Below are 25,167 nucleotides of genomic sequence, written 5' to 3'. Positions count from 1 at the left end.
AAATGTAAAAATCGGAAAAACAAAAACAAAAAAGAAAACAGAAAAACGAACGTTAAAACTTCTTTTAAAAAATCTGAAAAATAAGAACAAAAAAAACATAGAATGTGAAAAAATGGCTTAAATAACCCTGTTTCAATATTAAACCTTTAAAAATCGAAAAAAAAAGACATCCCACATCACGATTCGAACCCACAACCTTTAGATAATGAGGCTGAGCTCTAATGAACTGAGCTAAGACAGCGTTGACAAAGTTAGGCTGTTTTTTTTAATATTTAAACTAAATCATGTTCCGACGTCATTTACACATGCGTAGAAGCAAACTTGCCATGAGAGGACGGTTTTTGCTGACCCCTCCCTGTAAAAAACTGATGATTTTAGGGTGAAGGAATTAATGTTTTGGCCAATTTTTCGATATTTGTCGGGCTAAGGATCGAACTTTAAAATGATACCAATCTCATGAAAATCCGTGACCCGTGTGAAAGGTTTTTGCGAGGCATACAAACACACATACATACATACAAACATTTTCTCTTTTATATATATAGATAACTACTCAGGTGTTTATTTCCTTAATTAAATTTCTACTGCATAGCTTTGTTTTTAACAGTTTCCTCGTTCTTCGCAGGTACTCTTTTCCAATCTTAGCTTTCATTTCTGTAGATTTAATGGTGTCTGCTTCCAGCACCCCTAGCTATTTCTAAGTTTAATTTTCACTGAGCGCTCTCATCTTCTCTAGGCTGGAGAGTTCCATACCTTCTGATGTCTCTAGTTTTCCCTTTTTCATCTCTATAATGCACATTTTTCTATTCCAAATTCCATTCCAATGTCCTGACTGAATATTCTGGTTATGTTTATTAATTTTTCTAATTCCTTTTTGCTTTTAGCAAACAGCTTCAGGTTATCCGTGTACATGAGGTGGTTTATTCTTTGTTTTGTGCCTCTATACATCCAGAATTACATTTTATCAGTGTGTAGTTTAGTGGCATCATGGCTGTGATAAACAGTAGTGGTGATAGTGAGTCTTCTTGGGAGATGCCTCTCTGTATTCTTATATCAATCAGGTGCTGTTTGTATTCTTATATCAGTTAGCTGTCAGTTCCAGTCTCCAGATTTTCATTGTTTTCTTAATAATATTAATAATCTTGTAAGATATCTTGTACATTCTTGTACATTCAATTATCCATGCTTGTGGGATTCTATTGTAGACTGTCTTGTAATGAATCCATGCCATGGCTATGTTCTTTTTCCTGTTTTTTTACCTCTCTCCATATTTTTGATCTATGTATTATAAGTCATGTGTTCCTCTTTTTTCTTAATGGCATATATTGTGTTAATCAGGCAGTAGCTTGTGAGCGTTTATTATTATTATTATTATTATTATTATTATTATTATTATTATTATTATTACTAATTTTTATATCTGGTTTTTCTTTTTACAGTAACACAAATCAATATAGTAATCAACGAAATCTTTATAATTGTGAAAAAAAATGAACATTTCTTCGTAGAGGGAAAGTAGAGAATAGTTAACAAAGACCTGTCACAATGTGAAGAATGGTTTTCTGAATAGTAACATTTTCATGTAGAAACTCATTCTTGACATGGGACAGGCTTTGTTAACTATTCTTAAATTTTTTTTTATTTTGCATACTCGATTCGTTTTACTCGTTTATGAAAATTTCAAATGGCATTAATGACGACCAAATGAGATTTGTTTTAAAAGGAAAACAAATCTTTCTCACAATTTTCAATCAATTACAAGGAAAACGTTAGAGAAAATATTTAGGAAGACCTACTCTTGTAATATACGCCCCCCTTCTCTTACGTTTTGCAAAATATATGTGGACATTACACGGAAGGTTACAGTCATTTTAACATTTTTAAAAAGCATCGAATCTTTAATTAAATATCAAGAAATTTTACAAGAATCTGAATTGGAATCGGTATTTGTATCGTAATCAGGAATTTAGAACAGAATTGGGAAACATTTTCGAATCATCCTATCACTATAGTACTTCTCTGTCTATAATTTTTATTTTGTTCCACAAGGGGAAATGGTTTCCTTTTCCCTCCATTTGTGATCAGCCATGCCCACTTTTTAATATCCCTATGTGTCATTTTTTCAATGTCCTTCGAGCCTTACTTTTTGTCAGTGACATGTCTCATCTTTGTATATTTTCTCATAATTACATGGAATTGCATACACTATGTATGCATATATATATATATATATATATATATATATATATATATATATATATATATATATATATATATAGCTTACTACTATGATTTAAACACCAATATGAAAAATATAAATAAAACAAAGGAACAAATTTACCACCCCGAAACCCTCTCAAAGGGTCTTCCAATTAATTCAAACATGGAACAGAAGAAAATGCAAAGAACTGCTGCTAAATTTTACGGCCTTAAAACAAATTTACATCCTACATTTAATCCGGAACTTGAGAAATTTGGAAACATGATGATAAACCTGGTCAAAAAGATAAAATTTAAAAATCATAAATACTCACCTAATTCCATAACTAGGAAAATAAATAACTTTGCTACTAAAGTAATGAAAAAAGTAAAATTCCCGCTTTGGGAATGTTCTGACTCTGTTCTAAATTGGTTTTTAAAACTTAAAGATAAACAAAAATTAAACTTCATTACTTTTGATATCAATAATTACTATCACTACATCTCACCAATACTATTAAACAAGGCATTAATATTTGCAAAAAATATTCGGACATTACGAATTTAGAAATAAAATTAATTCTATTAGCCAGACGATCCTTAATAAAATTTGATGGCAAATATTGAACAAGAAAAGGTACCCCTAATGATTTCGATATAATAATAGGACTCACAGATTCTGCACAAGTAACTGACCTAGTGGGTCTCTACTTATTAAAAGAAATTAATATAGAATTCAACAATCTACAAGGAGGACTCTATAGAGATGACACATTATTCGTAACTCCAGTCAGACCTAGGCAATACAACAACACTATAAAAAAGCTACACGAATTGTTAAAAAATTATGACCTAACAATTGAAGTCGACCCAAATAAAAAAAACATCCAACTTCTTGGATATTTCCTTGAATATACATTCTGAATCTTACACCCCTTACCTATTTTATGTGCACAAACAATCCAATCATCCAAAGTCAATAATTAATTCAATAGTACCTTCTATATTCAAAAGGATCTCAAATCTGTCAGCTGACAAAAAGGCTTTTGACCAAGTATCAATTTTAGTTAGCTGGGATAGTCTTATATAAAATATTACATCCAATAATATTTTGTAAGACAGATAATCACTGGATTTGCACACCAGTAGATTTATTGTATTTCATTATTCTTAATAATATATATATATATATTCCCTATTGATTATTATGTTGTATCCAATATACAGCAATGATATCCAAACTTAATAAAATTAAATATATGACTTGAGTGCCATCAGCTAGAATAAAAACCAAAACATATAGCTCTCCAGCATTATTCATTACCATCTGACCTAAGTCCATAGCCATACTAAAACAAAAAATAAATAACATTGTTAAAGATATAAATCTATATTTGTGTATATATAAAAATAACATGTTTAGTTGACTTACGCTTGTCGAGTTCTATTTTTTTTCAATTTTGACTAGTGGCTATTTTTACCGACTAAGAACCAAATCGAATTTGTTCCAGAGGTTCAAATCAAATTTCAAGTATGTAGACCAAAAATTGATGAAGTACTTTGGTAGAGACCGTTCATCACACAGACAGACAGGCAGACAGACAAGGTCACTTATATATATATATAGATATAGATTACATATTTATATATATGTATATATATATGCATATATATAAATGTATATACATATTTTTATAATATACATTTTTAAGATAAATTTTGGGAAGGGTAGATACACGTTTGTGTCTCCTTTAAGAATATATTATCTGAATTTATTGAACTGATGAATAATTTTGATACTATAATATGGGGGGATCATTTAGGATCTATTTTCATTAGATAATTAAAATTAAAATATTACGTTATAAAATTTACTGATTTATAGAACTTCAATCATAACTGAATCCTAAAATGAGTATAATATTTTTTAATTTTCCCGTAGTTATTAAACTTATTGGCCTTGCATAAACAAAATAACTTCCTTTTTCGCACTATTAGATTCTTAATACCCTAGGATAATATAGGTTTTCGTGTAACTTGTAAGATTAGGACTTAAATTTGTGAAAAATATTTTTAAAACAATCATATAATAACAGTATAAATTATACTAGAGTAGTTAATTTCAAATTCCTTGGCCTAAGATGTCATGAAATACGTATGTTGCCTATCACCTATTACATATAATTTGGTGTTTCTTTAGATTGGGATAATTTCTTTTATTAGGGGTGTTGCCATAAGAAATAAAACATTGGGATATTTTTGGTTACTTTTTGTTTTCTGTGTTTGTGATCATTTAACAATTTAATAGTTAGTTTTGTCTGTAACAAATTGATGAATAATTGTTTTTCGCTGCTGATTAGCTTAAGAAAAAACTGAAACAATAATAATATTTGTTGATGTCGAATCTTTTTTATACTAATTAATTTTTCATAATAATTATGTCATAAGTTTTGTATTCGACACTTGTATCACAGGGATTTAGAATGTTTCATTTATATAACTGAATCAAGTTTTTTGTCTCCTTGTGATATAAATAAAATTATAATCTTTGAACCTGACTTGGATAATATGGATATTTTATGAATAGTTATTTTGGTGAAGGACTTTTCTTAGGTGGTTCATACCCTCTTGATATATATTGATGTTACTACCTATTGCCTTTGGTAGATTCTTATGCAATAGATGATTTCTTTTACATTGTATGGATAGTGAAAGTTGAAGTATTGTTCAGTGAAAGCTGGCTTTAGATTAACAGATGACCTGAACCCTTGCTGAATGTGAGTTATAAACATATCTAAGGAGGGAAATTTGTTATCATGTTCCTATTTTATGTTGAACTGTGCAGATAGATAGATGGAGTTCAGTAATACCTAAAATTCTGTGAGGTCATGGTATAAACGTGTCATCCTTATATCGAAGCCATATTGATGGCTTTAGTGATGTGTATTTTAATCTAATTTCTTAAAAGTATTCCATGTATATATTGAATAGTATTGGGGACAATGGTAATCACATAGTGAAGCTTCTCATCAGTATTGTCAAGATTCAATCTTGGAATAGGTTTCCATGTATAAAATTAATATCTGAATCAATTTATCTATACAAGTGTGTTCCTCTAGTGTGGGATCTGAAGCAAACATTCCACAGTCTCATAAGCGGATATCTGCATCTAAAATCATTATCTGGTTGGAAGGAATGAGAGTGTTATTGATTATTTTTTCAAAATTAGCAAAGTTCTTGATATAAGACCGGAACCTACCTGTGAGTGAGGTGATTATATCCACCTAGAAGTACCTGAATCTCACTGAAAATGAATATCACCCTATCAATCTTAGGAAGGCTATAGAGGCATTTTAGCAGGTTGTAATGATGAATTAGTTGTTTGTATTTTGCTAGTGATATGAGTTCTTTGTTCTTACAGATTTTCCTTTTATTATATTATCGGGTACCAAATCGATGTATGTTGTATAAAATATTCTTCTAATGAATGTGTGTATACAGAGTGTATATACGTTTGTATATACGTGTCACAGTCATCTATATGATGTGTGTATATACTTGTATTCTTCTATGACCGTCTAGCGTTGGGATCGTCTAATTTAAAGTTTGTTGTGGACAAGAATATACATAAATACCTTTACAACACAAAGGACTTATGTGGGGGTTTCAACATCTGGCCAAGTCGGAAACACATCTGGTCCGTCCTTGGTCTCGTTTGACGGAAATCTGCAATGGAAACTCTTCCCAAGAAAATGACAGAGCCTTGGGTTTTATTTTCCGGAGCGTTTTTTCCCCTTTTGAGTGAAAAAAATACAATTCTAACATTATCTTAATATATGATATATATATAACATGATTCTATTCTATTATTTAACTAACGGGGGAGGGGAGCAGCCAGCTTTGCCCGGTTGTAAAATACGCTAAAATATAATATTTTAATTTGTTCAGATTTCGTATATATTATTATAGAGTCGTGATTTCAAAAGTAAAAAAGAAAGTATTTGGGTGCTATCAGCTAGAATTTTTTTTTTTTTTTACATTTGAAATAACGACTCTATAATAATATATACAAAATATGGACAAATTGAAATATCATATAGAAGCGTATTTTACGACCCGGAAAAGCCGGCGCTCCCACTCCCTACTCTCTAGTTATTTTATAAAATTATTATCATTACGCCATGTATAGGTTAAATATCATATTTTATTTTTAAATTATTATTGATTTCTTGATTAAGAGTATTTATATATTATAAGTATTATTTTAGTAATTTTTAAAGAAAAAGTACACTGCTAAAAGCTAGTTATTACTAAATATTTAGGCAAAGTTTATAAAATATTCATTCTATAAATTTTGCATAATAATTAATATTTTTAAATGTAATTAATTTAATATCATTTTCACGATTATACTGTATAATAACAAGATCATTACACATTATTTTAATTTTGAAATAATTCAAAGGAAATTCAAGGAAAACATGGAAGTGAATGGCAAGCATGTATTTAAAATAAAGAAAGATAATTAAAGATAGAGATAAATTAGCCTGGAAGTCAATTTCTTATGCCAATTTCTGAAGTCAATTTCTAAAACCCATCTAACACATGCCACTACGTAAAGCAGATGTTAAACTGAATATGATGATGGTGATCTTATTGTTGGTTGTTTTTATCCCAGCAATAGTTTGCTACTTGTGTCTGGAAGGTGCATAGCGAGTGAGCGAGAAAAAGAGAGGATGTGATCAAGAATAAAAGTGAACTTTGCTCACAGACTTGCTGATGTTTCAATTTCTACTAATAGTGATATATAATTCTGTATCCTTGTTCAAAAAGGAAGTTAGTTCATCGGGTTATGTTAATGGTTTGATCATTCAAGTATTGCTCGGTCAGCTAACAAAACAATTCAGTCTTTTTCTTTTACAAAGCCTAAAATCTTATTGATTATACACTGCACTGTAAAACACTTCTTCATTAATTTCCTCTTCTGACTAGCTTCGAAGGAAATGCATTTGCTCATTGATTATACATCAAAAGAACATTTATTTTTTTAATCTCATATGTATTTATAAAAATGACCTTTATCTTGATTATGCTTAAAATGTCTAATTTAATTGGTTTTCATCTTGTTTCATACTTTTTATCATTGTCTTAATTTGATTATTTGATCTCAAGGGCAACTAAAAATTTTATAAGAGAAGATTTTACAATTATAAAAATTTTATAAATTTTATAGTAATATTCTATTTTTTTTGTTTTATTCTTACTGTATTGTGTAAATCATCTGTTAAATTTCTTGTTAGTGTTCAACAAACATTATATATTTTTCTAAACATTTAATGCTTTCTTAAATAAAAACATTTTTTCAATATATATATATATATATATATATATATATATATATATATATATATATATATATATATATATATATATATTCTGGTAATGTGATGCACTATTTCTTATTGGTTTCTGTACAGTATTCAATTCTACACTAGGTGTACTTGTAAGACCATTGTCGTCCAACATATGTGCTGTTTCTTTGAGACTGGGTGAGGCCCAGTGTTTTGACAAGCTTCTGGGTTTGACCTTTACTCCTGATCTGAAATGGAACACGTACATCAAGTCTGTTGCCAAGGTCGCTGGAAAGATGGTGGGATCCTTCTACCGCTCCAGAAGATATCTCACTACTGATGCAATTCTCTATCTATATAAAAGCCAAGTACAACCAAGGATGGAATACTGTTGCCATATCTGGGCAGGAGCTGCTAAAAACAGCCTATCCTGCCTTGACAGAGTACAAAATAGACTTCGTGGCTTAGTGGGGGATGCCCCTTTCTCTAACCTGCAACCTCTCTCCCACAGAGGAGACGTTGCAAGCCTATCCTTGTTTTATCGTTATTTCCATGGCAGGTGCTCGTCTGAACTCCAATCTCTGGTCCCCCCTAGCCAATCTTTCACGAAAAACACCCGTCTAGCTAAATCCACTGTGAAAAATTTCCCCCACTCTATATCTGTGCCTAAATCAAAACGCGAATTCCATGAACAAAGCTTCTTTCTTAGAACTGCATGCCTGTGGAACTCTGTTCCGTCTGCCTGCTTCCCACCGGACTACAACTTGGATGTCTTCCAGTCCAATGTTAACAAATTCCTAATGAACCGCCCCCTTAAGTAAACACTTCATCAAATCTCCACACTAACGTAATGTACTTGCAATAACCCTTATCCCTGAGTGGCTTCCAGGCCTTGATAAGTGGTGATCACTGTGTAAAAAAAAAACAAAAAGAAAAAAAACTTAATTTCTCAAAGGAAGAAATATTGACTATCAAGTCACTAAGATGTTATGATAATATCATAATGCCACCAGATAACAAAGACAGTGGTACACTGATAATGGATGGAGATTAATATTCCAACAAATTGGCAGACCTAACAGAAGTAGATTTCGAAAATCAACGATTATTATTATAAAAAAGGGGGTAGAAGTGCAATAATTTTCTCAGTGCATATTTCACAAAATATCTGTAAAATAGGCATAGAGATGCAATACTGTGGTGATGGGACAGGGACTAGAGCTTAGTTGACAAAGTGAGACCTATTAGATTTAAAACTCCTTTTTGGTTCTTATCTAAGAGGGAGATGCTAGTGTATTCATAATATCCATGTGCTAGTTTTAGTGTTTTTATGCTTTGCCAAACTTTTAAAGTTCCATTCTTCAGTGCTGGTTCTTACACAATTTGATTCAGTTTCAAGCTTAGTCTTAAAGCGAGGTTACCTCCCTTGGCGCTTTCATAAATTTCTTGTGGAGTTCAGATGGGAATTAAGATTTGTTGGAATTATTTTAAAAAAAATTAGATTTCTAAAAATATATATTTTAAAATAATGATTGATGATGTTTCCTTTAGTTAAAATGTATTTAAAATTATTTTCTGATAGCTTGAAAGATTATTTATAAGTATTATTGAAGAGATTTAATTCCAAGTTGCTTGTAATGCACTCTATTTCTTTTGAAATCAATTTTTATTTTTATCATTAAATAAATATACTTTATGTTAAAGATACAAAACCTTCATTACAAAAATCTTTTGTACTTTACGAAGATTTTAAACTCTATGACAGACAAGCATTCATTAGCTTTTAATAAATCACAACAACAGAGAAGCAAACTGTTCGTTCATTTATCACTACAAATTAATGAACCAAATGCTGAATTCACATATCCATGAAAAGCCAAATGTGGAGAATTAAAGTATGTTCCTTTTGAGCATTATGTGATTGGAAAGTAATCAAAATAAATTATAAAAGTAATATTTTTTACATTTATTTTTCTTGGCTTTAGGTTTTAAAGCACAAAGTCTTGATATTTAAAAATACACACACATAAATAGTCAGTTATAAAAATATATGTGACAATTAAGTGCTATACAGAATCTTCTGCGTTTTATCCCAATAGGGACTTGGCAGGCATGCATGGAATCCATGTTACCAGGTGTTTTTATATGTACATGTAATGTTTAGTTTAGCTACCTTACCAATCAGATTAATTGTTATTACCCCTCTCGGATTAATGCTTCTATTAGTTTATAGCAGGGCTTATCTCAGACAATGGTGCGGTTGACTTACTTTCTTTTCCTTTTCTGTTGAAGAGGGGCTATTCAACATTTTTTTTTATAAATGTGTCGAATTAACAGGTGACACGATTTTAACATGAATTGCTTTGAGTGCTTTTTCTTATTGTTATTTTTTAGGTGTTAGATTATTTTACTTTTTATTTAATAATTATTTTATTTTATTTATTTATTTCTTATATATTGTTATGCAGAATAAAATGAAATAAATAAATGTATAAATAATATAAAAGAAAGAGAAAAACTAGTAATACATATAAATATATTACCAGCCTGTATTCGACTACTTAGTTTCTACTATGGTGACTGCTTTCAGAATCATTAGTTTTATTGTCGTTAAAAGGATATAGTAATTGAAAATTAAATTCGTCCTAAAACATGTAGTATGGTAATTGATAATATGATTTTTGTTCTCAAAAGAACAGTTTATCACTTGCAGTGAGGTAGCCATGAGAACATCCGTTAATGAAGAGTGATTTATTGTCGTGTGCCTTCTTGAAATCTCTAGAAGTTTACTTCAGTTATGTTGACGAGATAGCTCGCACTACTATTGTAAGTATAGTCGACATGAAAATATAAACAGATTTAGTGCACTGAAACAGATGACAAGGAAAACATAACATGTCTGCAACAAACTGCAATAGTTACCTTAACGTCTTCATAGAAAACATAATTGTTATAGTTCATGAATGACTTGGTATCACTAGGGCAATGAACATATAGTTGAAGTCTTGAGTTATAAAAAGTGTGTCTAAGCATACTAGAAATGCTAACAATTCACCCAACCAAGATCATCTGAACTTATTACTCCAACTGACTTAACACTTGGGCAATGACAAGACTTAATAATTCTTCTGTTAGAGCTCATGACACCAGATGAATATATATTAATTATCATCAAAGTAATGATGTCAATGACAAATATCACATAGTGATAGTGTTTTTCAAAATGTTCACACGGCACGAACTGTCACGAATAAATACAAGCGACAATGGAATCAATTCCAATCGAGTAAGTTAAAGCATTCATAGTTTAAAACAACATGATACATTGCAAATGCATTCAATTTACCGGCAAGCAAATCAAAAGCTGAAATACAGAATCGTTCTACGTTTAAGATCCTATAAAACATGTAGGGCTGAGATAAAAACAAAAAAAAAGATGAACTTTGATACCACAGAAAATACACAGTATAAAAGAAATATCACTAAAGTAAAAACATTTAGAATCTACAGAATGGTATCTCTAATAACTGCAAATAAACCTTCAAGTGAAGTAATCGGTTATTAACTGACCCGAATAAAATTACTAAAAAACTGTTAGATAGTTCTCAATAATGGAGAATTAAGAGATAGAAATTGAGTAAAGAGAATTAAAACTAAAATATATACAGATACCAGACGAGATGTCGTAGTCAGCAACATAAACCCAGGAGATACAATATATTGAAATAAAAGAAAATTGGCAAGCAAAAACAAAATTTATTCATATCCCCATTACGGTAATAAAAAGTGTAATATTGTGACAATATAAACATCAGAAAAAAGCAGTATAAAAGAAATATCACTGAAGTGAAAATATTTATTATGGGAGGAGAAATATAGGAGAAAACGTAGAAAAATAAATAGACCACAATATGCCATCATTCTGTATAGTATAGTATTAACAAGAAAGACAACAATGTCTACCCCTACGGACAAAATCTTCATCAAGCCACAAGAAGGTTAGTCAGACACAAGCAAGTAGGCTAAAAAATTTTTTTTTTAGATGCTATTAAGAAAGACATAATGGGCATTTTGTAACATAAACTTAAAAAGAAATAAAACAACATTTAGCAACACAACTTTCTGAATTACAGACATGTATTCAACAAATTTTGCACATATATTAGATATCTGAAATGAAGAACTCTCAGCTAATAATATATAATGGAATTTTGAGTGAACTATTTTTAGAACACCAACCTGACGACAAGCAGCTATCCAATCAAATTGACCCTTTCGTTGTGTGTGTAGGAAGGCATGCTCATGGAAGGGCCACGTGCGAACAGCGATGGTTAAAAATCAAGCAGCTTCCAAGCGATGAACAAGTCTCTTTTTCCAAGTTCACTGCTTGTTAAATAAGGCATTAAGCAGAAACAAAATGCCGCTTTATGAAAATCAGAACAAAGGAATGATTTTGCTGAAAGTCTCATAGAAAAACCGGAAACGAGCTTATCTTCAAAAGAAAAGTACAGTGACTGGGTCCACATTTGTCACTGTTTATGTTTCTCCCCACGAGGGCAAACTACAATCGAAGGCCATTATATGAGAGTCATGGATTCGACACATTAACAAAAGGCATAAGGCCATTATTTGAGAGTCGTGGATTCGACACATTAAAGGAAGGCACATGGCTGTTATTTTAGAGTCGTGGATTCAACACATTAATAGAAGTCATGAGGCCATTATTTGAGAATCGTGGATTCAACGCATTAAAGAACGGCATAAGCCGTGAATTTTCTGTTCATTGAAGAAGGAAAGAAAATAAAAGGAAAGAGAATGAAAAAAGTAACGGATGGCGCCACACCATTGTGTTGATCATCTAAGGACATTATTCACATGTCAGAAAGAAAAAGGTTGGTCGTTGGGTCCTCTTTATTCTTAGATTAATCTCGGTGTTTTTATCAATTGTTTGAAAGGACTCATTGAATCATTATTTCTTGCAAAATCTTCAGTTTGAACTTCTAGTAATTTTAAAATTGATGCGTATCAGCACACGTGGCGAGTTGAATTTTCCCAGCCATAAGAACTTTCCATCACGTCATTTCTGTCCTGCAATCAGGAACTTTGAATGACTTTCATTTGTCATTATTTTTTTCTTCTTAGTTACTTTGTGGAGTTTATAAAAATGATAAAACCAGAACATAAAATACATAAAATATATTTTTCTTCGGATTCGTGTTCTTCCATTTACTTCTGCCAAATACATGCATGCTTTGTGCTAACTTGCCAACTAACTTACCATAAATACATAAATATTTCCAATTGGGATTCAAGGAATATATGAATATGAATATACATAGTTCGGTATCATTTGAAGATTTTCTCCCATAAGTTTTCATTTGATGGGATAGAGGGCTGCTAGCACATTTTTGCTGATGGACTCCCCTATTCACATTTGTGCAGATTTCTGAACGAAGATGTAATAATATGTAATATCCACACATACACGTTGTGAGTAATAAAAATAAATATCCAATTTAGTTTATATCCTGTGCTAAATTTAATATTCATTGATGAATTCTTTAATTTGTTGTCCTGCTTAGAATAGGAATGTTACATATAACAATGAAAAGATAAACATCAAGATTAACAAACAGAAAACTATTTAATAATTTTCTGCTAGTCATTTCTAGTTTTCAAAATGTTATAACTTGACATACTCACTTTTTCGAATTAATATAACGAATTTCCGTTATAGCATTCTGTAAAGAGTCACATGAACATCATTGTTCATCTTATATTAAGTTTTAATAAAAACAGATACATCAAAGTAGAAGTAAATGCATATCCATACAGACGAAATATCCTGTTAAGTTTCTTTGCTGAAAATATGTTGAAAAGTTCTGAAAAATGTGAAATCAAATTTTTGCCCAAAGGTGGACATATTAGATTCCGTTTGGCAAAAAGCCAAATAAGTCTCCAAGACACATACAAACCCAATCAATATATAATTCAATTCGGCATTCAGGCTCCAGGCCAAAATCAGTATAAACTATGAAATTGCTGTTAGCGCATCATATTTTCTCTAAATGATGGATTTTGCATGAGAAATACTCAAGTATTTTCTTCTATGGTGCATTTCTTTTAATATATTATAAAGATTTTGAAATTGTATATAATGTTTTCCAATTTCGCAGCTTTAAAATTTATTTACTGTATGTTTAAATGTCAAGAATAATCCCTAGTTCACCGCTGCCAATTATACTTAACGTTTTGAACTGTGTAGACTATTAATACTAAAATATATTTGAAGAATCAGCTTATCAGAAATCATTTAAAAATGAAAATGAAGACAACAATTATGAACTAATAAACGTAAATGTTCTTATATGAGTGTCATTTTTACAACACTTCGGTCGATGCAACCTTTGACCTTTTCATGTGTATCTTGTTGAACTCGAGAGTCTTTCTGGCAAACTCGGGAATGCATGGAATTTTGATCAAAATGCTTTATTTAATTCATATGGGTAGCATGCTGTCGTTCTGTCAACCATGACTGGATAGAGATCTTAAGAATTTCGCAATTTTATTTTCAGACAATCGCACTGAACATTGAACCTTCAACTTCCAGAAGAAGGTCACTTTTACAATTAAATTTTTCCAAATACTCTGATCACAGCACCACATATCCTTATGGACAATTCAAGTACGAATTTTAGGAGCCTAAAATCTATTTTATTTAAACTTAAAATAAGACAATTGTCACCGAAAGCAATTTAAAATAATCATTTAAAATTCATTGCTACAAATTGAAAAACATTTCTTACTTTACACATTTATATATTTATGATATATATGCATGCTGTTATTGTTTTGAAAGTAGATAGGTTTGTCAATTAAAAATCATTTATTAATTTAAGTAGGCAGATTGAAAATACACATACAAAGATGATTAGATTTCAGTTGAGTTGAACATTTTTTCTTAAAGGAGCTGATTGATAAGAAATTTCTTAATTTCATTTCATTATTAAATATAAAACATAAGCAGATACAAAAGTATATTACCTTTTAATAAGTGCATTTCTTTTAATTATATATTTAAGTAATATCAAATTATGATTTTATTTTAGTAAACTTTAAGGTTCAATTTCTAGAATATTTGGGCTGGGATTGCATAGAATATAAAATAAACTGCTAATTAAATACAAAAATCTCACCTTTACTTTACAAAACAAAGATTGGTATTATATGTTATTTATTGGTAAATGACATTTTTCTTTTTAAAGGGTTTAGATTTTATTTGATGCTACAAAAACATAAACAATCAACCAAGAAAAATAAATTAGCGAAATCAAATTTTGTTCATTCTATTAAAGTTTTTCTATTTTCTATCTTCTCATAATATTCATCATTCATCTCATTAACCTTTATCACAGAGTTGTCTTTAACTTCGATACCTGGTAACCCATTCACGAAAAAGAAAAAAAACAAACTATTTTATCACAATAGATAACGCATTACCATTATTTTTAATTTGATTATTTTCTTAAACCAATATGGTATCAAAAATACTGTTTCTAATTCGAGCAGAAAATGAATAAAGAACAATTATTTTTCATATTCTTTCCTTTTTTATTCAATTTTAGTGTAATACAAGCATAGTTCAAAGAGTAAAGCCTCCTATTTTTTAAACACAAAACGCTAGAGCTACGAAGACGGCAGTGGTACTATTAAATCGAGCAAACATTTATTTTTTCTACATACTAACCACCATTCTCAATGCATTTCTGCCAGAAATGCATTTAATTTTGTTATCATATTCTGTTTAATGAATTTAAATCATCGTGCATGTTTTAAATATTAAAATAAAATGAAAACTTGTAAAATCAAAATATTTTAAGATAATTTATACTTAGCTAACTTTATGATAGGTATATGTATCTTTGAAAGGTTATGTACAAAACCATGGTACTTCTGAATCGGTCACTAAAGTAATTTGTGTTTCATCATAAACCTAACAGAATTGCATGCACTCTCAACGTGCTTTTATTTAGTCTAATTGAAATATTTCTTTTAATCAGTGGTCCGTTTTTAATTGTTTTCAGTAAAAAAATCTCTAACCTTAAAATAGGTATATTACCAGTTTTGGTGAGTAAATTATGTTTTATAGCAGTTGTCTATCGATCACTTGTATTCCAAGTTGATGTAAAGTATTTACATTTCTTCCCCTATCACAATCAATTTGTTTAAAAATAGATATTTGTACTGTATTTTAAGTATTGATTTCTACATGAAAATTCAGTAACAATTTGTCTTGTTTCTATCCTCAGAAGCAACCCCTTATTGCAATTAACATAGCAGAATTTATGGACATGATTTTTGAAAACAATAAACTAAAAGGAAATATAGTAATGATATAACTTGTTTATTTTCTCTCATTAATGTTTGAATCCATTAATAAAAATATGCCAATTTTTAAATGCAAGATAAGTTACCTGGTACAATACAACACAATTGATAATTTTGGATTAAATTAATATAAATTAAATACTCCTAATATTGTCTAAAAACAAAAATAAAACATTTGGCATTCAACAAAACCAGAGATGAAATTAGATTGGTCTCATATACAAACGAATTTGGGGAATCAGATTTATACGTGCAGCCATTAAAGCCAAAAGCCCAAGTAACATGTAATTTTTGCCCACATTTGACTACAATGAAACTTATCTGATACAATGTTTCTGAAATCTTTTCTCTAATAGATAAATGATTTTCAGCCACACATTGAAAAGAGCTCTCATGTACACTATCTCTTATGATGATATCAGACGCGATGTATGTGTATTTTGAACTTTTTGAAAATATTCTGTATCAAAACTACTTGTTAACCAAAACTGTAGTCCTGATTTCTGACTATCAAGTCGTCTAGGTACATGCAATTATGCACTTGTCAAGTCCTCACAAATTCTCTTACCAGTGCAGCCATAAATTTTGTGAACATCCTTGAAGCTGATACTACTCTGAATGGTATAACATTTAATTCGTAGTGATCCCACTAAAATAGAATTGTAAAAAGTACATGTAACATGAGAAAATAGAAACATGGAAGTAAGCATCTTTCAAGTGTCTACTATCTAATCATCTATCCTCAAGTTTTGACGAATAGTACTGAAATACTCCATGGGCCCACTAAACGAGCAGTTATCCATCATAAGTTTAGAATGGGATGATATCACTCGTCCTTCTTTGAGCCTAAAAGGTGCTGCAGTACCCCCTGCCTTTCATAGATTTTGGGAACTCATTTTACTGCTTCTTTTGTAAATAAGACTCGTTTGAAATAATGAAAGACGAATTGAATACTTATGTTTTTTACACCACTGTGTGTTAGTTTGAAACAAAATAAATCTTAACCTTTCTTGGAATATGCTCAAGATCTTCTTGCACATCCAAAGATTCAACGCCAGTGTTTGCTGACAAGTGTGGAATCAGAAGTTAATCTAACTGGTGAAGATGAAATACCAACAACCCAGGTGGAAGTACATGTATTTTTATGCTTAAAATTATTTAACCTCTTTAAGAACCTTTAATTTTCTTTTTTACTCCAAGGTGAAAGCAACATTAATCAAATGACATTTAGAAAACCTTGTATTTTAAAACATGAGAAACTCTAAAATATCTTATTTTCCCTCGTCTGTCACTATGTATTCACTTTTTTATATTCTATTAATACAGAAACAGAAACAGGTTGTTAATGCTTTTCACCCTAGGAGCATGTAAGTTATCTGCAGCATAAGATTTGAGTCTTTTCACTTCTTTATATAGGGAATATCTAGCCTTGAAGCCACCTTCAAATTAAAATTATTCTTTCTATCATGTGTGTTCTTATTGAAGAGGTAACCGAAGTTTAACCTATATTTGATCTAGATAACAGACTGTCAGACTTTACTTATTCATTTAAAATTCTGCTTTGCAGAAAAGAATTAATAAAGTTATAACAACTTCATGATGGCAACTGCCCAGCTTTAGTCTCTCTCTTTTGGGTTTTGATAAAGATGAGTTAAATTCTGTTATCCCTATATTTTAGGTAGGAACGTGAAGGGGTAGGGTGACTTTAATTTCTGTGGCTTTGCCACAACTGATCTGTCAAAGTTTCATTTGAAAAGATTCATTTAAATTATGTTGCTTATAGTAATGGTTCAGTTCATCTTATCTTAAAAGTGAATGGATATCATAGTGTTCTAACTCGTCAGAGGAAATTTTATGAACAGATGAAAAGATTGTGATCACATGATGACATTACAATCTGTTTCTCCTTTAAGAACTATACCACTTTAACTTCTCTCCATCCTATTTTTATTTTGAAGTAATTAGATTGATCCTAATACAAATAAAAACCATCAATTGAAAAATAATCAACAAATAAAACATTTAATGAATGAAAATTTAATGAAGAACCGATAGAGTCAAGAACCTAGTGTAAAACAAACTGAACGAATAAGTAATATTAGGTAAAATATTAACACACAATTTCTAATTTCTTCAGCCGTTGTAATGTTTTTTTTATATGATAAAAATCCAAATTAAAATTGCCAAGTTTAAGCATATGTCCTGTTTATGTTGTAAAAAGTGACATATCATACATTACAAATGAAGAGTGCTCTAAACAGAGGGGTATGATTTAAAATAATGTTACTCAATGGCAAACATTTGATTTCAGTAATAATTGGTCATACAGGAAAGTATAGATGTTTATATTTATATCATCATGGTATATTTCAATAATAATGAAATCTTTCCACTGGGTCAACAGTTATTTTATTTGAACATGATTTACTATCAGTGATGTTCAGTCTTTTGAAAATGTGTTATAGAATAGTGCACAGCTGAACTAGTAAAACATTACTAAGGGTTGAATGACATATTTACCATTTTTCATGCACTGTTAAATTCTAAAATTCTTTTAGAGAAATTACATGATTTTGATTAAAATTATTTTTCAATTAATAAAATTTTACAACTACAAGTATAGTCTGTAACATAATCAAATTTCTTTAACAAAATCCTTTGCTATAATTACGTTTTTATGATATTAAAATTGGAAGACATTTAACTAAAAAATAAAATGAATGAAATGAATAATATGATTAAACAATAAGAATAAAGTAAAGTAGAGATTTTACAAAAACAGTCCTACCTGATCAGGTGAAGTTGTGAAAATCATTCCACTTACCTGAAAAAGTTGAAAAATGTACTTGAAATATTAAAATTAAGTAATATTAAATAAAAATATAATATACTTTATAATTAAATTTCTTTTATAAAAATGCATAAATTATGGGAAAAACTTGAATCCGTAGTCATTAGTATTAATATGTAAAATAAATGTTTAAAACAACATACTCTTAGTATTTCATTCATCTAAACAATTTGGTCAGAAAGGTAAAAGAGATTAAATTAAAAAAATATAGTTCAACATTACAGATCCAGGCAGAATTCTTAGTTTATGACAATTAAGTAATAATAATTGTATTTGAAGTAATGTGTTTCATACCTATCAATCTATGGTTTTTAGTCTATATTGTAGATAGAACATATAAAATATATTCTTGGTAAAACTGAACCTCTGATTCTTTTTATCTTTTTATCTTAGAAAATGTGTTTTATATAAAAACTGATCTATCATTTGTTTTATGACAGTTGTTCAAATCTTTCACAAATTTTATGAATAAAGAATTAAGCAATATCTAACTGTATAAATGATAAAGTGGCATCCATTTCTCGCATTAATGGTTCAGTCAAAACTACTCGTACCTATTTCAAGTAAATTCAATAATAAACAATAGAATATAGAATTTGATATGCTGCCTATATATAGAATATAGGTTGCACGGTTTACTAATTTGCATATTGGTTTTGCAAAAAGGATGTTTTATTAATTTTTTTTTTTTTTTTTTACACAGTGATCACCACTTATCAAGGCCCGGAAGCCACTCAGGGATAAGGGTTATTGCAAGTACATTACGTTAGTGTGAAGATTTGATGAAGTGTTTACTTAAGGTGGCGGTTCATTAGGAATTTGTTAACATTGGACTTGAAGACATCCAAGTTGTAGTCCGGAGGGAAGCAGGCAGACGGAACAGAGTTCCACAGGCGTGCAGTTCTAAGAAAGAAGCTTTGTTCATGGAATTCGCGTTTTGATTTAGGCACAGATATAGAGTGGGGGAAATTTTTCACAGTGGATTCAGCTAGACGGGTGTTTTTCGTGAAAGATTGGCGAGGGGGACCAGAGATTGGAGTTCAGACGAGCACCTGCCATGGAAATAACGATAAAACAAGGATAGGCTCGCAACGTCTCTTCTGTGGGAGAGAGGTTGCCGGGTAGAGAAAAGGGCATCCCCCACTAAGCCATGAAGTCTATTTTGTACTCTGTCAAGGCAGGATAGGCTGTTTTTAGCAGCTCCTGCCCAGATATGGCAACAGTATTCCATCCTTGGACGTACTTGGCTTTTATATAGATAGAGAATGGCATCCGTAGTGAGATATCTTCTGGAGCGGTAGAAGGATCCCACCATCTTTCCAGCGACCTTGGCAACAGACTTGATATACGTGTTCCATTTCAGATCAGGAGTAAAGGTTAAACCCAGAAGCTTGTCAAAACACGGGGCCTCACCCAGACGAGAGCCATCCATTTCAATTGATGCCAGCTGGGGATCAGAGCGTTGATGATGTAAGGATAGGAGTTTGGTTTTGGATGCATTAAAGGTAACCAGCCACATCTTCCCCCACTGAACCACGCGCTCTAGATCAGAGGAGAGAGAATCAGAGAGAACCTTATCATTTACAGCCTTTGATGTGTTGCCGTAGATGGTCGTGTCATCAGCATAGATGTCAACGAATGATTTAAGTATGTGTTTAGGGAGGTCATTGATGTAGATCAGGAAGAGAGTTGGGCCCAGGATTGACCCCTGAGGGACTCCAGCATTTATATTGCGGCCTCCGATTTTTGTCCATCTACCACTACTCTTATGAGCCTATCGGAGAGAAATGATTTAATGATTGAGAAAACATTTCCAGTTATACCGTAGCTGGAAATCTTGTGAAGTAGACCCTTATGCCATACCTTGTCGAAGGTCTTTGATATGTCAAGAGCAATTGCCCTAGAAAGGAAGCCTTTGTCAAGAGATTCACTAATCCTGTGGAATATAACCGTCAGCACATCTGCGGTAGATCTTGCAGAGCGGAAACCATATTGTGTGTCACTAAGAAGGTTATTCCTGCTGAGGTGGTTGACTATTTCTCTATTTAATATGGATTCCAGCAACTTACTCATAACACACAGGAGACTTATAGGTTTGTACTGAGAGGGAGATGACTTATCACCTGAATTCTTAAATACAGGGCAAACTGATGAGGTCTTCCAGGGAGTCGGAAAGCACTTCTCCTTAAGGCAGCACTTAAATAGTTTTGTAAGTATGGGAGCAAGTTCTGGTTAAAGCTTTTTTAACACTATAATTGGAATGCCATCAGGGCCAGTTGCTTTACTGAAATCTAGGTTCTTTATTAGCTTGGCGACCTCATGCACGGATATTTGTATGTTACCTAGCTTGTTCTGTGTTATAGGAGGAAATATGGGGAGTTGATGGCCTTCGTCGCATAGGGTAGAATTAGCTGCAAAGTTCTTTGCAAATAGTTTGGCCTTGTCTGACGCTGACGAGATGACCTCTGGTCCATTGATAATGGTTGGGATAGAACGCACACTTCTGTTCAGAATCCTATTTGTTATTTGTCAAAACTGGTGGGATCCAAGCCGCTGATCAGCTACCTTGGATTTAACAGACTAGGCATATAGCTCTCTTGCATTTTTTATTACTCTTTTACAGTGGTTGCTGGCAGACCTGAAAGCAGCTTTAATTAATTATTATTTTTTTATTGGTTTTAATTCAATGATTCTTTTGATTTTAATATAACAAATAGTTCTGTTTAAAAATATTATTTTATTTTTTCGATAAATATTTAGTATTTGCATGAAAATGTTCCTTTCTTAAAAGTGACCGACTTGATATTCAACAAGTTGCGATTTTGAGTTGAAATAGGATAAATCAATGCTCCTTTTGAATTGCAATTTAGAAATTCTAAACTGCAAGTGAAAGAGAAATTAATTTCCTCCTTTCTCTTTTACTTTGCGATCACATTAACTAAATTTCTTTCGGAAATATCAATATTTTAATGTTTATCTATATGAATAAATGATAAATATTGTGTTTCGTATTTACGACAAATTTAGCGAAATGTTTATTACATTAAATTAATGTTTCAAGTATTTCAAGTAAGGAAATGTGAAAAGTGATAGTGAGACAATATAGTGTTTCTACTTTCTGAATAAACTATCAATATAGAATAGATTCAACAAGAAATCGATATATGTTTATAAATTAGTTTATTAATGAACTATTTCTTTAAAATATTTACAAGTTTTAGCTGCAAAGTTCACTTTGATTTCAATTTAAAATCTCTTATATATATATATATATATATATATATATATATATATATATATATATATATATATATATATATATATGAAAGTGAAATGCGCCACTAAGTGATGAGAAAGGTAGTATTCAAAGAAAAAAGAAAGTTAGAAAAGCAAGACTTGAAAAATAGGCCCACATTTGAATGTTATAAAGTTACTTATTTTTTAAGATATACTTCGTTATTACTAGCCAAATGATCACCGAACTTCTATAAGAAAATATGTGCATCAATAGTGAAATTACTTTTATTCATGTGGTTTAATTTAGTGAAAAAGTAAAAACCAAATGAAATAAAAATATTAAAACTTCATCTCATCTTTTTATTTTAGATATTCATTACTACTCTTTTATTCATAAACAAAATTTCTTATTTTAAAAGCAATATTCCTTAATAGTACAAATCAATTGTTATTAGGAATGCAAACTTATTTTACAGTACATAATTTAAACTTAAACGTGAAAGATTTATCGTTCTAATAGTCAAATCTTGGCATTGTGCATATTGCATACTTTTCCAATTGCTGTCTCTATAGATGGCTTAAAAGTTTGGTATATATTTTCGTAAAAAGAAAGCCATTTAAAGCATTTGTAAGATATTTCCCATTATTATTAAAAAGGCTTTCCTTATTAAATATGTAACATTGAGGACACTTTTAAGAAAGCAACTAAAAGTTGTTTTAAATGCAGACATGCATACCACATGTAGTTCCTAATATACAACCATGCTGAATTAAAAAAGTTATAATAAATCTTATATAATCAGGCAAAACTAAAAATATCCAAATTGATATTCAACATTATCCTTTAACTATATCTAAATACACATGCACTAAATATGTAAACATTACATAAGATAACGTTGTTATATCTGCTATCATACATAACAGACAGAAAACTCCCCTGAAAATATAAAACTTTATTTAACACATTTATAATATTTGAACACATATTAGTTATTTTTATCAATAAATTAATTAAGATATTCTTTTATTTCTCTAGATAAATTATTTATTTTACTTTTATTGTGACATATATTTTCTAGTGTAAGTACTTTGGATGTCCGAATAAATATTAAAAGACACCATTTAGGCAGTAAGCGACATCTTTATACGAGTATGACAAATTAAGTTGAACATAAATTTCATCTGACTGCATTAGTCGAAATTAATCTTCGTTCGATCATATCTAAAACATAAAAGAAAAAGAATCAAGATTAGGAAAAGTAAAACCGAAATGAAAACTACTGATTAGCAATTTTCAAATATTATATTTATAAACTATATTTCGTTACAGTGTTTAATGAGTTTAAATTTTATATAAAAATTAATAAAACAATCAGCACATCGTGGTTTATATTTCCAAAAGCTCTCAATATATAGTTACTTTGTTTGAATCATGAAAATATATAATGTGAAGAAATAAGTACTCCGCTAAATCTGTTACGTTTAAGATTGAAATAGCATTTTTGTTAGTCACTTATTTTGTTTTTACTTTTGTTGATAACATATGCGTGCTACAGTTTTCAATATAATTCCTGCCACGTTAGTCGTTTGCATACAAAGAAACAAACTTGCATAGGAATGCACAATAATAAAATTAATGACAAAAGTAATCCATAGAAAAATAAAATACAATTTTTATTGACAACAAATTAGTAACTTAATTGTTAAATTCCACAGAAAGTTTATTCGTAGAGAAAAAAGAAGGGTAAATTTTATGTCAGACACTGAAAAGAAATTTATCATAGTAGCAGTAATTTGTATTGCATGCATGCGTTCACCTGGCGTGAATAATAGTTCAAACAGATCCGATATTTTCAATAGCAACAGGAGCAATCTTACATACAGACAGTATTTTGGTTAGACTGATTTTTCAAACTACTACATTTATTTATATTTGAATTCAATCAGCCATTGTTGGTTAGAATAAATTGAAACGTTTCTATTTTTAACTGTTGAGGAGGCCTATACTTTTCAAGATTCTAATTGTCTGCTACATACATTTTTATATTTTATTTATCATTTACATCCAGAGTTTGTTTTTGCACACACTATTCGCGTTTTGCTATAGAATTCAATAAACTAAAATTTGAAGCATGACTGCTTAACAAAATCCTCATCACTGATCGCCAAACTTCTAGCCACTCGACTGCAACTGTCTGGACTATTATTTCTGGGTGTGTGATCAAGGCCAAGAACCAAGAACAACCAGAATGCCTGCCACATGGTCGACTCTCTGATGGTTGCTATCATAGAAGCATTTGCTTCTATAGACAATGATGTAGTCATTAAAATTCGTGAGCCAATTTGTGCCTGCCTTGAGACAGTCCTCCCTGTAATATCTAACTCTAACTGTTGCTAAATAAACTGTCGGATCTCTGTATATACAAGTTTGACTTCTATGGTCTATTCCGTGCTTTTGTCAAATATTCTTGCAACATCACATACATATTTCTATGTATGGAATAATCTCATAATCTAATGAATGGATCAATATGGATTTTAGAATATATAGTTATATATTACAGAATACATAGTGAATAAAATGGGCACATTATATTTTCATAAATTTCTGGCATATTTTAAATTATAACATTTTGAAAGTTATAAAACAAACATAAACAGATGCTACTTCATAACGAAGATATTTGTAAAATAGTAAGGATTAATCGATAATGTCTTATTAAATATGGAATTAAAATCATTGAATTCAAATTTGGAAATTTTCATGAACATCCTAAATATTAGATTAGTATAAATAATATATATCTTTCATGGAAATATGGAAGATGTATATTTTCAACAATAGAATAATTTACATTTATTATTTTTTATTTAAATATTTAGTTTAATTTTCTAGATGATATAAATAAGCTTATAGTTTAATTGAACTAATTGAATAGAAAGATTTACTGGTACAAACAAGTGATTCACATGAAATGAAGATATTGAACAGATATAGGTGAAGTCATTCACGTAAAGATACGTTATTTCTCTACATAGAGAGAAAGCAATCAGCTAATGGTGGACAGAAATGCACATTTGACGATTGTGATGATATTACTATTGGTGTAAGAGAAACAAAACATCATCACAAACAAA

The 25,167-nt window shown here is 30.3% G+C and overlaps 1 protein-coding gene across 47 annotated transcripts in view; it reads right to left on the bottom strand.

Annotated features, from left to right (window-relative positions):
* The window catches only part of LOC145295917 (uncharacterized), a 456,043-nt gene that overhangs the window by 131,445 nt on the left and 299,431 nt on the right, over positions 1 to 25,167 (bottom strand). For 3 of the 47 annotated variants that reach the window (XM_080141693.1, XM_080141695.1, XM_080141710.1), the window contains exon 2: positions 18,727 to 18,762. The exons of the other annotated variants lie outside the window; for them this stretch is intronic. In XM_080141693.1, the coding sequence (XP_079997819.1) occupies positions 18,727 to 18,762 (36 nt within the window). The remainder of the gene's footprint in view (positions 1 to 18,726; positions 18,763 to 25,167) is intronic. 47 annotated transcript variants of the gene reach the window in all.

This window comes from Euprymna scolopes, chromosome 16 (assembly GCF_053919585.1).
Source record: "Euprymna scolopes isolate OS-2025 chromosome 16, ASM5391958v1, whole genome shotgun sequence".
In the NCBI taxonomy this organism is placed as follows: Eukaryota; Metazoa; Mollusca; class Cephalopoda; order Sepiida; family Sepiolidae; genus Euprymna; species Euprymna scolopes.
This window is presented reverse-complemented; position numbering and strand designations above follow the sequence as displayed.